At 37.2% G+C, this 15,166-nt stretch overlaps 1 protein-coding gene across 1 annotated transcript in view; it reads left to right on the top strand.

Moving 5' to 3' along the window:
* Positions 1-15,166, top strand: part of CHN1 (chimerin 1) — a 96,980-nt gene that overhangs the window by 24,162 nt on the left and 57,652 nt on the right. Inside the window, exons 3-5 of the mRNA XM_030454058.1 lie at positions 2,700-2,755; positions 8,341-8,372; positions 9,258-9,371. Of these exons, the coding sequence (XP_030309918.1) occupies positions 2,700-2,755; positions 8,341-8,372; positions 9,258-9,371 (202 nt within the window). The remainder of the gene's footprint in view (positions 1-2,699; positions 2,756-8,340; positions 8,373-9,257; positions 9,372-15,166) is intronic.

The raw sequence follows: 15,166 nt of genomic DNA, 5'->3' as shown, positions 1-15,166 counted from the left end.
TTGCCAGCATATGCAATTGCTGTCATGTGCCTGAGATACCTGGGACCTTGGTCTGTGTTTGAGTCCAGTGGCAAAGCCTGTCTGTGCCTTTTGAATCATTGAGGGCCCCTCAGTTCAAGAAGGACAGGGAAGTGCTTGAAAGAGTCCAGCGCAGAGCTACTAAGATGATTAAGGGAGTGGAACATCTCCCTTATGAGGAAAGGCTGAGGGAGCTGGGTGTCTTTAGTTTGGAGAAAAGGAGACTGAGGGGTGACCTCATCAATGTTTTCAAGTATGTAAGGGGTGAGTGTCAGGGAGATGGAGTTAGGCTCTTCTCAGTAGTGACCAGTGATAGGACAAGGGGTAATGGGTGTAAATTGGAGCACAGGAGGTTCAAGTTGAATATTCAAAAAAATTTTTTTACTGTAAGGGTGACAGAGCCCTGGAACAGGCTGCCCAGGGGGGTCGTGGAGTCTCCTTCACTGGAGACATTCAAAACCCGTCTGGACACGTTCCTACTCTAGGTGGCCCTGCTCTGGCAGGGGGGGTTGGACTAGATGATCTTTCGAGGTCCCTTCCAACCCCTAGGATTCTGTGATTCTGTGATCATCGTTTATTATGCCAGCCTGTCATATGCCAAGTCAGCCACTTAATATTTAAGCAGTTGCACACAGAATGATTTCAGCAAGCTTTTTTCTTGCAATGGATGGCTGAAAGATAAAACTGAGACACATTACTCCTTGGTGATAAACATCATTAGTCATGATTGCAATCGCTGTTACTGAGATCTGTGTATTTTGCTCCCAGTTTTAAGCATGAACAGTGAATCACAGCTCTGTACCTTCTGTGAACTTGGGGAACACTGGCTCTTTGTTCAGTTTATTCCATGCCATAATCTCTAGCAGGAGGGCCCATCCTCTGCAACAACAAAGCCTTGTTGACAGCTTCCCAGGACCTGAAGGTTTGGGTACATGCAGAAGTATGTGCACCCACTCTCCTTCACCATCATGGTTTGCCATGGTGCAGCCTTCCCATAGTTCAGAATTGAGTGCAGAGTCATGGGGCTTGGTTATATTTCTGTCTCATGATGGATGAATGGAAATGTCTTGCTTGGCTTCCCTGGCAATGGTTGCAGCGAGGAAACTGGGGCTTTGAATTGCATACAGCAGTTAGAGGAGGAGGAATACACATCATCTTTTCTAACTTAACTGGTCTACCTGCTGTGCTTCTGACTGGAAGAGGAGAAAGGTACTGACTTTTGAGAAGAGGAATTTCCTTCCAGAAAATATTTCCAGCCAACTTCAAGTAAGGTGGGAAACAAATCTCAGTTTTTAGCTAGCTTCTGAGGAACGTGCTGATTGTGTCTCCACTGCTCTTCTATGAAATTCAGAGGAATCCATATTTACTTTATGAATATTTTTTTTCCTTTGAGCTTGACTCTACAGTTTGCAGAATTAGACGTGGACAATGGCAAGTGACATCAGATATGATTTATTACAATGGAAGATAGGGAATCCGTGCTGGTTAAACAAATGGTCATGGTATGCTTGCAATGAAAAATGCAGGTTTATATAATAGGGTGCTATTTTCCATTGCTTACAAGTTAACATTTTTGTTATGCTAGTACAGAATGGCAAGGATTGATTTTTGGTATTGTCAGGAGAAAACATTAGGTTTCTTGTTGGGAACACAGGGAGTGACTTTTTTCCCATGATTGTCATATCATCAAGCATCTTACCATTTTTCTCCATTTCCATGTAATTTTGTATACAGGTATAGCATTTGTCAATGGAAAAGACTCGTGATCAAATGAGAAATGTAATTAAGTTAAATCTTACTAGATAGATCAATGCATTATCTTATTACCTGAAGAAGGCGATAGCGCATGTTATTACATCTTGGTATTACATCTTGGTTATTGAAAAATAACTTAATTTTAAAATATTACAATTCCAGTTGTCCATTTTGTCAGTTTCAGGGTACTGTTCAAATACTAATTTAATGTCAAGAGTCTCATTTTAAACATGATTGGCCAAACCAAACTCATTTTGGGATAGACATTGAAGGTCACTCCTTTGGTATTATTTACAAAGTCCGCACATTAGTACCATTAAATCTATAGCTGGCTCCTAAGATTCAGTCTGACTTGTTGAGGCTTATGTCATAATTTAGGCCCTAACTATTATACCCTGCTGCTCAACTCCTCGTGTCTTTAAATCTGAAAATGCACAGCCTATTTTTTTCCTTTGTCCAGAAATATCACCACAGAGCAGTGCCAAAAGCAGAAGGTTTGATCCTGCAGAATTCTGAATAATTCTTGTGAATTCTTGACATTTTTCAGGTGACTGAGTATGTGCCCAGTATAGTAGGATCGGGCTCCATCTGCTTAGTGAAGAAGGTCTGACAGAAGCCTGATTTGACATATAATGAAATTTAATTTGTGTTTATCATTATTCTTTTCTGATCTGCTTGATAGAAATTCGAGTATTCTTACCCAGTGACTGACTCCATAGTACTCAATTGTTTAATTGTAAAGTTAATCAGTAATTCCAGGTTGGCTAGCAACATTTTATAAGTATGTTTTGAGATCTTGATGTATGTATCCTAGCATTAAATCTTGCACAGAGTCATCTTTAATTTTTAAAACCAGCAAAAATTAATGTTAAGTGCTTAATTTATCTAATGACTGGATTAATCAAAATTTTTCTACTGTCTCTCAGTGTATCAGTTGCAACAGGAAGCTCCCCATCCTAGAAGGATAACCTGCACTTGTGAGGTAGGTATTACAAAGAGTAAGTTTTATAGAGTCTAGTAATCCCAAGTCTATATTTAATGATGTCCAACCCAAGTGTTGCTTCCTTCAGAGACTTGGCACTTTGATAGGTAAGTTATCTTGGGGGCACTGGGATGTGGAAGTCCATTTGATCTAAAAATCAAGCTAAACTATTTTGAGTATGATGTATATCTGAGAATCATCTACTGGTTTTGGTTCTTAGGTAAATAGAATCATCCGTTTTCTCCTCCTTTTTGGGTCAGAAATTCACAGAAGCAAGAGCAGAGTTGTAAAGGGGAACTGCCCACCTATTTGTACACACATCACTTGGAGATGTCTGCAATAAATCAGAGTGAAGCTGAAACCTCCCCTCATGATGTTATTGGAATTGTAATACTTAAGACTCATTAATGCTAGGATCTAGTAGCTAAGCTATGCAGAGCCCCAGGTTTTAAGGCTCCAAACAAAAACAATGTGATCCTTCTGATATCCTGTGATACAGAAGTACCTGCTCATGGGGTCATTTGTCAAGGCAGAGCCCAGGTTGTTGCAGTGCCCTGAGCTGCCATCCAGCAGAGCAGCATCTCTGCAGAGCTGTGCTGCTGGAGGCTTAACTGATACCAAACGTCTGTGCCAGAAAGATTTTACTCATAGGTGCATCTCTCTTGCAGCCTCACTTAAGAACCTGGGAAACATTCATTTCAATTTCAAAAATGCTGAAATGTTAGAGCTGACATGTTAAGCAGTATTACAAAACACAGCTCTCACCAGTTCACCACTGAAAGTTATTATATTGCTGCAATAAAACTTGAACATTTTTATAATGTGCCAAGAGAAAGGGCACATTAATCTTTGAAAATATGTTAGCTACTTCAACGTTGTATTAAATATAGAGGGTTCTGCCAGGAACAGAATCTTGTAGTCTAGATCACAAAGAGGATTACTTTATAGAATTAGACAGATGTTTTGGTGTTATCTTTTCAAATGCCTACTTGTGATTCTGTGAAATACTCTGTCAATTTTTAAGATAATGTGGAAATTTAACACAAGCATTGGTGGCATTGTTTTCTTTGTATTGTTGTAGAAGGTATAACTACAGGTAATTGCACTTAAGCAAGACGTGGATATAGAAAAGAACAATACATTAATTTTACAGGAAGCATTGTAGCAAGAAAAATTGTTTAATCAATGTTTCTACTGATAATAAGAATACAAGCAGGGGTATTCTTGTTAAGTGTGTTATGCAGATATAAATATACATCAAATAAGCTGGGATGGAGATTTGAAGGAGAAAACTATAGAAGGTAAGATCTGAGCTGTGAAAAATAGGAGGTTTTCCAGTTATTTCCACTGCAACATTATTAGGAAGGTTCTCTGCTCTGTGTGTTCTCTATGATATGTTTTTTCATTACATTCACGTACAAAATATCTGAGTCTTGCAATACAAGTTTGAGACTGTGCAGAGTGCACACTTGGATAATAGGATAAAATATTTTACTCCCTGCCTCTAATGGATTGTGTATATTATTGTTACTTAATGTTGAATAGTTGTGCTTGTATGCAGGTAGGTATATGTGTATATGCGTATTGTGAAATGATTGGGGGATTTTTGGTAGCCTTCTCACTCTGTTTATTGGGGTGCTGACATTATGCCTGTACAATCACTGTAGTCTTCTTTTTTCTGGGTGGTATTTCAGAACCCTGCTTTTTTTTGCTCATGTAATGACAGACTTTCTTAGAGTATATTTTTATAAAGTTGCCTGGCTCTCATGGTAATTAGCAATAACTCTTCAGTTTCTTCAATTAGGTGCTTTGAGAGCCTCAGTTGCAAATGTTTTGAGTCTTAAAGAATTAGAACCTTCATTTTTCTGTATTTCTGTATTATTCATTATAATACAGATTTTTTTTTCATTATAAGTATTGAAAATTTATGCAGCTGAGACAGATTTGAAGTGAAAATATATTCAGTGAGCAGCAATGTTTTTAACCTTTTTTGGTTTCAGCCTCTCCTGCTAATGCTGAGCTTTGTGATCTGCTCTTTCTCAGCTGGGTTTCTATTAGCAGCCATGCATGAGTCAGTGGGGAGCAGAATCTTCTCCTAAGTGGTTGAATTATTCAGCTGTATAAACAAATTCATAAATATTAGGAAGAGAATGTTCATCCAGACATCATCAAAGAGGTCAGTGGGAGGGAAACACATGTAATTTGGTAAGGTATTAGCACATAAATTGCTCTTCTTGCCTTATTGTATCCCACTTGTTGACATAAGCAAGAGTGATGACTAGAGGAGAAAGTACCTGATAAAGAATAATTGGAATAAAAACCCCAACCTCTTATTTAAGGTACAAAGGCACATCTTGAACAAGTGCTCATACTGAGACGTATTGAACAGAATGACCTATGTTAGGGCATTCTTGACTGCTCTATGAAGGGACTCCAAGATAAATTTAAATAAATATGTATGAAGGTATCAAACAGACAAAGGGTGGGCATAATAAAAATCACTTAGCTTTTCTGCCCTATTATGAGGCTTCATCCTAATGCATTGCTAGTGTTTAACAAGCCTATTAAACACATCCCTATGCAGTCTTGTGAAAAAGGTGAGTAGTCAATAAATGTAGCATAGATGGGCACATATAATGCACAAATGCACATCCTTGACAGCACTGTTCTCAGTGGTGGCTTATCTATATGATGTTTAACCAGAATAACTTCCCAAATTTCATGGTAACCAAAGTCCTCTCCAAAGTAATGGCTATTGTAAGGCACTTGCCAAGCCTGCCCCATCTATCTCTTCGAAAACTTGGTTTCATTGGTTTCACCCCTCAGTTTGAAAAAACCACAGTTTACAGTGGTGGATATCTCATTGATCTTTGTGTATCTTGCTGGCATCATAGCAAGACCTGAGTCTTTCCTGTGGCCTCTGCTAGACAAATTAGCACTCTGAAAACGAGTATCTTGGTTATTTTTTTTTTCCCAAGTTAGATGCAGTTTTTAAAACTGTGACAAATACTGGCTAAATGAACAGCAGTAAGAATTTTTTTACCATAAATAAAAAGTCCCGAGAAGTCAAAAGACTGAGCATTCAGCTGGTTTTTGCTGAGTGCAGAGAAACTGAAGTAGCTGAGGCTGCCTTTAGTCATGCTCAGTGGTGGGGCCAAATCAGAAAGAAACTCTTCAGAGGATAATAACACTGTATTTTCAACTAACAACTTTAGTTAAAATGACCATTTTCTTGTTACTGCTTTGATTTTATTTTAAAAACCTATTTCCTTAGGTAGGTTTCCTTAGGTAGGTTTTAGTTGCAGTCCAGATGAATGTTTTGGTTTTGTCTGACTGAAGGCTGAGTGAGGGTGAAAGTTTGGCTAATGAAGTCTATGGATGTTTGGACTCAGGTGCTCACATGGATGGCTGCAATGGCACTGTGTTGAAATACAGTCTGGCAGGAGCTTTATGAAGTCCAGGCAGGTACGAAAGACCAAGAAACTGTGTTTCTTCTAGTTCTGGTGCAGCTAGGGATACCTAAAGTAAGAACAAATGCTATATGCCTTTTATGCTGAAATTACTATGACTAAAGTTGGAGTAATGGTACTTGTAGGAAGCATTATAGAGAGCTGGAGAAGTAAACAGTATTCACTATCTCACAAGGTAAATTTGGCTTACAGGCAATCTGTCTTTCATGAAGTTCACATGGACTGCACTAGGTGTGTATATAGCCCAGCTACTTCTGACCGAATTACAAGGGCCCTGCTGAGTTCTGATGGAGTTGTCTTAGGGTCTCAATGTGTGCATCCAATCTAGAGGTCAAGAAACCTACTATTATAATAAATTTTAAAAGTTATGAGGCAGGGGGGAACAAAGCACATACACAAAAAAACACACCAAAAAACCCACCAAACCAAACAAAAACACAATAAAAACAAACCAGGCAATAAACCTTGGTGGAGTTGCCTGGAAGTCCAGCAGAGATTTTCTCTGATGCTTTGCTCCAGTTGTCTGCCAGTTCACATTTTCAAATGTTTGCACGCAAAGTATAATATTATAATTTATCTTAGGATTTGCAAGAACTCTGAAATGCCCTGTCACATGACTAATGCATATCTGAAATTGATATTTTGCCTATATAAATTTTTCAGTTCTGTCGTATGAATTTACTTTACTCACTGGGAGAAATACAAAATCTCAAGAGTCAGACAAGAAAATCTAATTCACTACAGGATTCTTTTTTCAATAACTGCCTGAGACTAGTATCTGGAGGGCTCTGTTAAAGAACTGTCACAAGTTTCTATAACAACAACAGCAATATAATGTTTTCTCATTTTCTCCATTCATGTTGCTACCTTTCTAATGAAGAAATAGCCTACATTTAACAAAAATAAATAAGACTTTCAAATTTTTTTTAAATGATCTGGTCTCTTTAGGCCCTTTGAACATTGTTACCACACCAGTTGACTCTTGTTTACTTTTATGTAGGAAAAAGAAATCTTTTAGAACATTGTAAATCTTTCCAGTGATGGAATGATTTTGCAAAAGCAATGAATCATCACATTTTATTTGCTGGTAACAAGGAAAAGTTTTTTTTAGACTGTGTACCAGGATATATTTTTTGTTGTTTTGGACATCTGAAATATTTATACTCTAGTGAGACAGCTGGAGAGAAGGGCTTATTTTAATAGGCTTCCTTCTGCAAAGTTGGAAAAAAGAAACTGAAGTGGCAGTTTACTGTATTTTCTGTTTTATTATAGGTGGATCGTTTTATACTCTTGTAGTTCAGGCTGTTGAATATTATTCCCCAAAGAGTTTCCTCCTTCACATTTTGCAAGGAGGGATTATGTAGTTTAGATTACTGGGCTGATTTCTGGGTGATCTGCAGTTCCTTACTTGCCGATAGTTGCAGGTGAGTTACTTCACCTGAAACACTTAGCAGGTGAATTGGGTTCTGTCACCCTTTCCTGTTTTGTGCATTTATACTATATGCTCTCTAGAGCACAGACAGGCTCATGGTACGCAGCCTAACACATTCATACCTGGTGCTGAGGTCTTCTAAGTGATTTTGCAGATCACAGTTTAGTGAAGTCAAGAAGTGCAAGGCTTGGGCATTTGCTAATGATCATCTCATTTACCATTTGTCCTCACTTGGAGCGAGTATGGTAGTGGCTTCATTTCTTGCAGCAGTGGCACCAACAGCTCTATGATGGAACATAACTTGTAAATTTAAAAGATTTTTAGGTCTTTCACTGTATTAGTGCACTCACCAAAATAGTACACTTACACGCATTAAATAAATCTTGTTTCCCCTTTCTGGCAGTGTGCAAAAGCAGCACTTAATGCCATCAGTTTGTATTAGCAGTGCCCTGAGGATGATGTGGTCCAAACAGCTCATTCTGTCTCTCTGTGTTAAACCATTCAAAAATGCAGTGTTTCCCTCAGGTCTGCCATTGGCTTTCCTATATTCCATCCAGAAGTGAAATTCTGGCATTTTTGTCTGTACTTTCACATTATATCCCTTTCTGGGTTTTTATGGAAAGCATGCTTACTGTATGGGTTCACTTGTTACAAAACATTACAATTTCTCTTGTTTCTTCTAGGTAGAGAACAGACCCAAATATTATGGAAGAGAGTAAGTAACATATATCCCTCAAACTAGTTTATCCTGACATTTTGGTTCGTAATGGTTACAGAAAAGATTGGAAGCATTTGTTCTGGGCCCTTTGACTCTTCTGTGTGGTTTTACAGCAGTGTATCTTGCTCACCATCAGATCATTATTGAAGTACCATCACTTTTGTCTGCCTAAAATTAACAGCTGCATTTTCTGATGGATATGAATATCATTGAGCTGTATTTAAGTGAGAAAAACACACTTCTGTACTTTCAAAGGGTTATATCTTTCTACCCCCACCTCCAGATGGCTTTTGCAGAAGATGGTTATGTGCAGGGAAAAAAAAAATTGGCTTACAACTGCAGTATGAGTGTACAGTATCTATGTGACTTCTGTTTCAGAACGCTAAGGCAAAGATGGTTAGATTTAATGTGGGGGGAAAAAGCATATCTTATTTGTGTTTATTTTGATAAAGATGTTAGTATTGCTAGATGGTTACACCACTGATTACTGAGCTTACATGAGTCCCCAAGATTTTAGCAAATTGCCGTAATATTCCTGAATGCTTCAAAATGTTAAGGTTGCATGCCACTGGCACAAAACACATGAAGACAGCAGGAGAAAATAGATTAATTTCTACATATTTAATTAATGGATGCAGATTTAGAAAACAGTAGCCTTGTTTCATAGATACTCTTTTATAGAAACCTTCTTAAACCATTTAAAGAGACTCCAAAGGCAGAACAAAAGGGAGATTTTAAGATGTAAATTCCTGCAAATCACTAACTTTTGTGTTTGTTTTGTTTGTTTCTTTTTTAATTACCATGGTTGGTGTTTTTGAAAGAGGAGGAAAAGGTGATTTAAAAGTGAAAAAGCATGTGTTTCATAAAGTCTTTGTTCCTTAGATTCCATGGGATGATCTCAAGGGAGGAAGCTGATCGGTTATTAAGTGTTGCAGAGGGAAGTTATCTCATTCGTGAAAGCCAACGGCAACCTGGAACCTACACTTTGGCATTAAGGTTGGTAATTAATATTTAATTTTTGAATTATAAAATATTCAAAAGCTTGTACCGTGTTGTTGACCTTAGTGCTTAAACTTCCTTGTGAGTATTTTTAGTTTAAAAAAAATCATGGTCAGCATTTAATTAACTGATACTTTCTACTGTAGTTACATATTTGGTACCTTTATCCTTCCCTAGCCCTTTCTGAAGTGCTAACATTCCTTGTTGTTTGCACCACCAGGATAATAGTAAATGTGTTCTTGCAGGTGATGCTGCATTTTGCTGTTCTCCTGCTATGTTATAGATGGGACCTTGTTTAGACACTGGGAGAGCACGCAGTCAAGAAATAAGACATTTTATGAGTTTGCATGACTGCTTCACTGTGTGGGTTACTTGCTAGCTAGCTGCTGATGAAGAGCAATTAATTCTCTGTCATCCCTCTGTGAGATGACAAATCAGGAGGGTTTTTTATCTGAACACCTGTTAGCTAACATTGTTTGCAGTTTTGTTGCCTCGCTTTGTAAAATTCTGGTGAGTGGATCAGATATAAATAAAATATTTACATATGAGATAAAAACTGAAATAAAAGATAATTTAAATAGTTGTAAATTTTAAATAGTTTAATTAGTTCTAAGGTAATGAAGGTAATTTTGGCCAGGGCTGTACATATAAATACTCATATGGGAGATGGTGATTATTAGCAATGGCTTAAAGCTGAGTGGGACACAAAAACATTGAACAAGATGCAGTTACTGAAAGTTTTATATGGGTAAAATAATATTGCATTTAATGTAAGAATATGATGAATTAATGATTGTGAGGAAATAGGTTTTTTTTTTCAGGGAAAAAAAAAGGTATGTTTTACTGAGATATTTATTTCTGTAGTAACAAGATTCCAAATAGAAACACTATTGACATTTACCCTAGTTTGCATTAACAGTGTAAATAAGCTGTTTGCTTATTAGGGACTAATACTCCATTTCATCTACTTCTGCTCCTACAATATTCATTTAAAGCTGAAAATGAAGCAGTTGTTTTAACACCTGCCTAAGACAAAGAACTTTTTCCCTTTGCTTCTGGCAGTGCAGAAGGCCCAGGGCTTACAGGCTGCAAATGATGAAGCTTCCAAGTATCTTGCAGCATATATTGATATATCTTATTTTACGAATGCTCCTCCAGTCCAGCAACTCAAAAGATGGTTCTTTTCTATGTGTGATGGTATCTCTTTCAAACAAGAAAACCTATTTGAAGACAATGAAATCTGTACCCAAAAGAAGAATGGATAGGTGTTGGTGATCAATTTGGAACAGTTTCAAATGATAGCAAAGCTGTTGTCATTGATTTAATTTAAGGAAATTCAGCATTTGGCAAAACACCTCAGAATTTGAAACTGCATCATGTGGCAGTCATTGCATTATGTTCAAGCATTACCTGAATGACTTCTAAATTAAGGACAATAGTTTAGGTGGCTGCTTTGCATCTCAGAGCAAGTAAGGCTCTGTTGGCTTGCTGTTGACCTTTAAGAGTACAGATGAGGGTCTTTGCTCTAACACCTTGTGTGAAATTTTCTGTGAATTCCAGCGCTGTGTCTTCCACACACGGAAATTTTACCACCAGCATTTCTTTTTCTCTATACTAGAACAATTACAGGACTCTGTGTTTCTCAGTTTCCATTTTTCCCCTTGCTGGAATTATTTATGCAGAATGCACCCATTAGGCAATACTCCCACTGAGTGTGTTGCTGACATTGTAGCATCTCTAATCTTCAGTCTGTGCATCCTGAGAGTGAGAAGTTTGTTGTGATTGTCATGATGAGTTACCAGTAACTTATAGCACTTTTTCAGATCATAATTTGTGTTCATGTCACTACACTGCCAGGTAGCTCTGTCTGCAGTTTAGGTATTACCAGCAGGAATTTTGGAATGTCATCTCCATGTCCAGAAATGGAGCTTGTCAGTAGGATTGTGTGTATGGGCAAAACCTTTGAAGTTCAGTGGAAGATTTTGATTGGCTTCAGGGTCTCCCTTTCTTTTCTATGTGTGTAAATCAATTTGAGCTTTTCCTACCAGGCTTAAATACCACTCTGTCATTGAAGCAATTACATTAATTTTAAGGTCACTTCTGTACGATTTTTGCTTCCTTACCTTTGCTTTCCCCTTTAGAAGGTGTGGGAGGAAAGAAAACTTGGTCAGCTGTTAGTTTTATATAAACAGACACAGGAGTGCTGAGGAGATGCTCTAATCCTCTCACAAATAACATAATGACAAAACATAAAGTAGAATCTCCATGTTTTCTGATTGTTTTTCAGACATAATTTGAAAAACAAATGGAAAATGTTAAATAAAATTTAAATGCCAGAGGGTACCCATCAATTTTTGACATAAATCCTTGATGCACTCTGTACTTGTGCACATCTACTCAGTCTGTCTCTCACCGTGTATGTTTGTTGCCTGACCTGTCTGTCTTTGACAGTCCTGCCAATTATAATTAAGACAAACTAGAAAACACCTATGAAATGTAGTTGCATTGTAAAATCCTGTAGCTGATGTCTAAAATGTCAGTGTTGTTTTCATACTGCCGTTGGTGAAGTTGTTTTGAATTTGGTTCCAATTGTAGTTCTGTTTTGTCTGATATTTTTTAGTGTTACTGAATTACATGAAGGTAGTGTGTCCTCAGAATTCAAAGGGAAGATATCCTAGTGTTTGCTGTTTGATTTATTAGTTTTCTAAATCAACTTCAACACTGAGTATTGGCTGTGTTGGTAAAGTTTCTAACTTGGTTAAACTGGAAATAAACCTTTGGCTACAAAGCAAGTTAAATGAAAGGTGAAGTCAGAACTTAGAATCCTTATGATGACTCCCATTCTATTTGTGGATACATGATCCTCAGTGCTGCAAATCTGATAGAGAATAATTGAACTCTAACTCAACTTTTTAAACTGAATATTTATATTCTTCAGGAATTATTAATGAAGATCACTTCAGAGTGTTGTAGGTGTACACCAATGACATTGCCTCTTTTTCTGTCTCTATCCTCATGGCTTATTCTCTTCTAGGCTGCACTTAAAGAGGACATCTTCCAGAGATGCTTAGATTCTTTGCAGTGAAGATTTGCACTTGCTAAACACCTGATCTTTTTACAAGTTAAAGAATAAACTGTTAAGAACACAAATCATAACTCCTTTGTAGGCAGACAGAATTCATAGTTATAAATACATGTTTTTGTCAAATCTGGAACAGATTGGACAATCAAACTATGCTTCAGCCTTCAGCTACAGCCAAAATGCACAGAATGCAAATGCAATTGGTGCACGAAAGTTCCTTTATGGACCTTTCTACTCCTTACTCTAAGGGATGCTTTAAGTCATAAAATGGGCAGAGAGATCTGGGTAATTGTTTGCAAAGAGTTTCTTCTTGGAGTTAAACCCAGCTGGCAGCCCGTCACAAGCAGTGTCCCCAGAGCTCAGTATTGGAGATACGGGAGAGATTTAGGGTAGGAAAAATTTCTTTACGGAAAGAGTGATCAGGCATTGGAACAGGCTGTCCAGGTGGTGGAATAGCCATCCCTGAAGGTGTTATGGAAGGGTTTAAATGTGGTGCTTCAGGATATAGTTTAGTGGTTGTTGCAGTTGGATTATGGTTGGACTCAATGATCTTGAAGGTCTTTTCCAACCTTAATGATTTTATGATTCTGTATCTCTGTTTCTGTATTAGGAAGTTCTTGAAAATGAATGCACTGGGTCAGATCAAAGGACCAGTTCACAGTCCAGTCCATTATCCACTCTTTGGATATAAAATTGCAGATATGGAAAGGAAAGTTCAAGACCAAGATGAACATGTCGTAGTAGTTCTCTGGTGTGCTCTTCCAGCCTCTGAAAATTTTCCAGTCAGGAACCTTAGAGCTATTTTCAGGTTTTTGATGGACAGATTTTTTATTTTTGTCAAGTGGCTTTCTGAGCAGATTTTTGATCCCTCCTAGACTTTGCTGTGTGTAACTGGAGCATGAATTCAACAGCTCAACTAGGTTTTATGGGAAGCAGCATCTTTTTTTTAGATTCTATCTCACAATTTTATTGGATGCTCCCTAGTTTTTGTATTATAAAAAACAGTAAACAACTGAGGTCTATTTACCATTTCCATACCACTCATGTCCCCCTTATTGTTGTCTTTGCAGGTTGATGAACCCTAGGCTGTACAGTCAGATTTTGTAGTGAAGCTGTTCCAAAATCCTTCTCATCTCTGACATCTTTCTCCATGCCTTTCTCTTGCTCTGTGATGACCTTTTGGAGATGAGGGAGTCAGGATTGCACATCCTTTTCAGGACAAAGTGGGCCATGGAGTTTTCTTTCTTTGTTCACTAAACCTTTTTAAATGGTTCTTTGGCTGCTGTGGAACATTAGGCTGTGATGATTTTTTAGAACTAGCTTTACTGAATCTAAAATTCTTGTTCCTGGGCTGCAAAAGCTAAAGATATAGCCTGGCACCAATTAAGTGACCAAATATAGGGCAGGAAAAATAACAACTTTTGCAGCCTTAACTGAGGGAGTCAAATACTCTTAGGCTAATGCCATAGAATAGTTAACTGAGTTCAAAGTGAAGACACTGAGTATTTCTTCTTTAACAGATAGAAAAAGTGATTCTTACCCCTAAAAAACTTCTCATTTATTAAGATTGCCAGTGAGTTACTGTAAAATCTGCTTTCCACTTATATAAGAAGTTGCATTTTGATCATGCTCTGGTGTGCTATTTTTGTCTACTTTCATCCATTATTGTGCAATTGATTTGAATCATAATTTCATTCTTTTTTTTAAGATAGACTACCTTTTAAATCCAAATTTGAAACAAAAGAGGTTTTATTTTCAGAAAACAAATTTCTCAGAATTTGTAGAAGTGGTAGAAGTTTGTTCTTAGGGAAAAAGAAAATCATAATTTAAATGTAAGTATAGTTAAATGTGTAGAGCTGCCCTTCAAATATAATTGATGTTCAGAGACTAAGCAGACCTGTGAAATTGTATCATTTCAGACACTGGATAAAAGAGAGTGAAGCATAAACACAAATAAGAACAGCAAATCAGTACCCTATTATGTTTAATACTTGTACTTAATCATGAATGTGGTATCTCATAGGTTGTTTAAAACAAATAAAGAATAATAGAGAGAGCATAGCAGAATTCACCAGTGTTTATTAATTAATCAGAGAATGCCACTGGAAATGCTTTGCAACCCGAAGGTTTAAAAAAATTACAAGAAAATTATTTTAGTTATTTATGTGTGTCCATACATATCAGCAAGTCTCTGTGGCAATGAAAATATATTATATATATTGTAATGTTAATTAAATGTTCAAAACAGATGAAAAGAATGGAAAATACCTAATTACTCCTGTAGGTATTAGATCTGTTTTTATATTTGGCAAAAAAAGTAGTGCAGTGCTTAATGCTGGGACCTGTAGCAAATGACAGCAACAGTAAGACATGGTTTGCAATGTAGCCTTTTGTAGTTGAGAGCTTGTTTAATAATTAAGATGGGGATAAAGAGGAAACGGGTAGAGATTGTACTAGTGGTAGGCGTTGAAGTGTGATGGTTCTGCATGTTCTTTTCAGCAGATATCTGCTGTAACACGTTGAGTTGGTTACCATGGTTTCCCTTCCTGCAAATTCTATTGTTGTGATACTGAAAATGAATTGAAACAAGGTTCTGCAGTATGATTAAAAAAAAAAAGTAATAATGTTAGCCATGATTATGAGTCATGTTTTCTTTATGTTTGGGGTAAGGGCACAATCAGGATTATGTAGCATCAAGAGAGAATTCTTG

The sequence above is a fragment of the Calypte anna genome, chromosome 7 (assembly GCF_003957555.1).
Source record: "Calypte anna isolate BGI_N300 chromosome 7, bCalAnn1_v1.p, whole genome shotgun sequence".
NCBI classification, from domain to species: Eukaryota; Metazoa; Chordata; class Aves; order Apodiformes; family Trochilidae; genus Calypte; species Calypte anna.
This window is presented reverse-complemented; position numbering and strand designations above follow the sequence as displayed.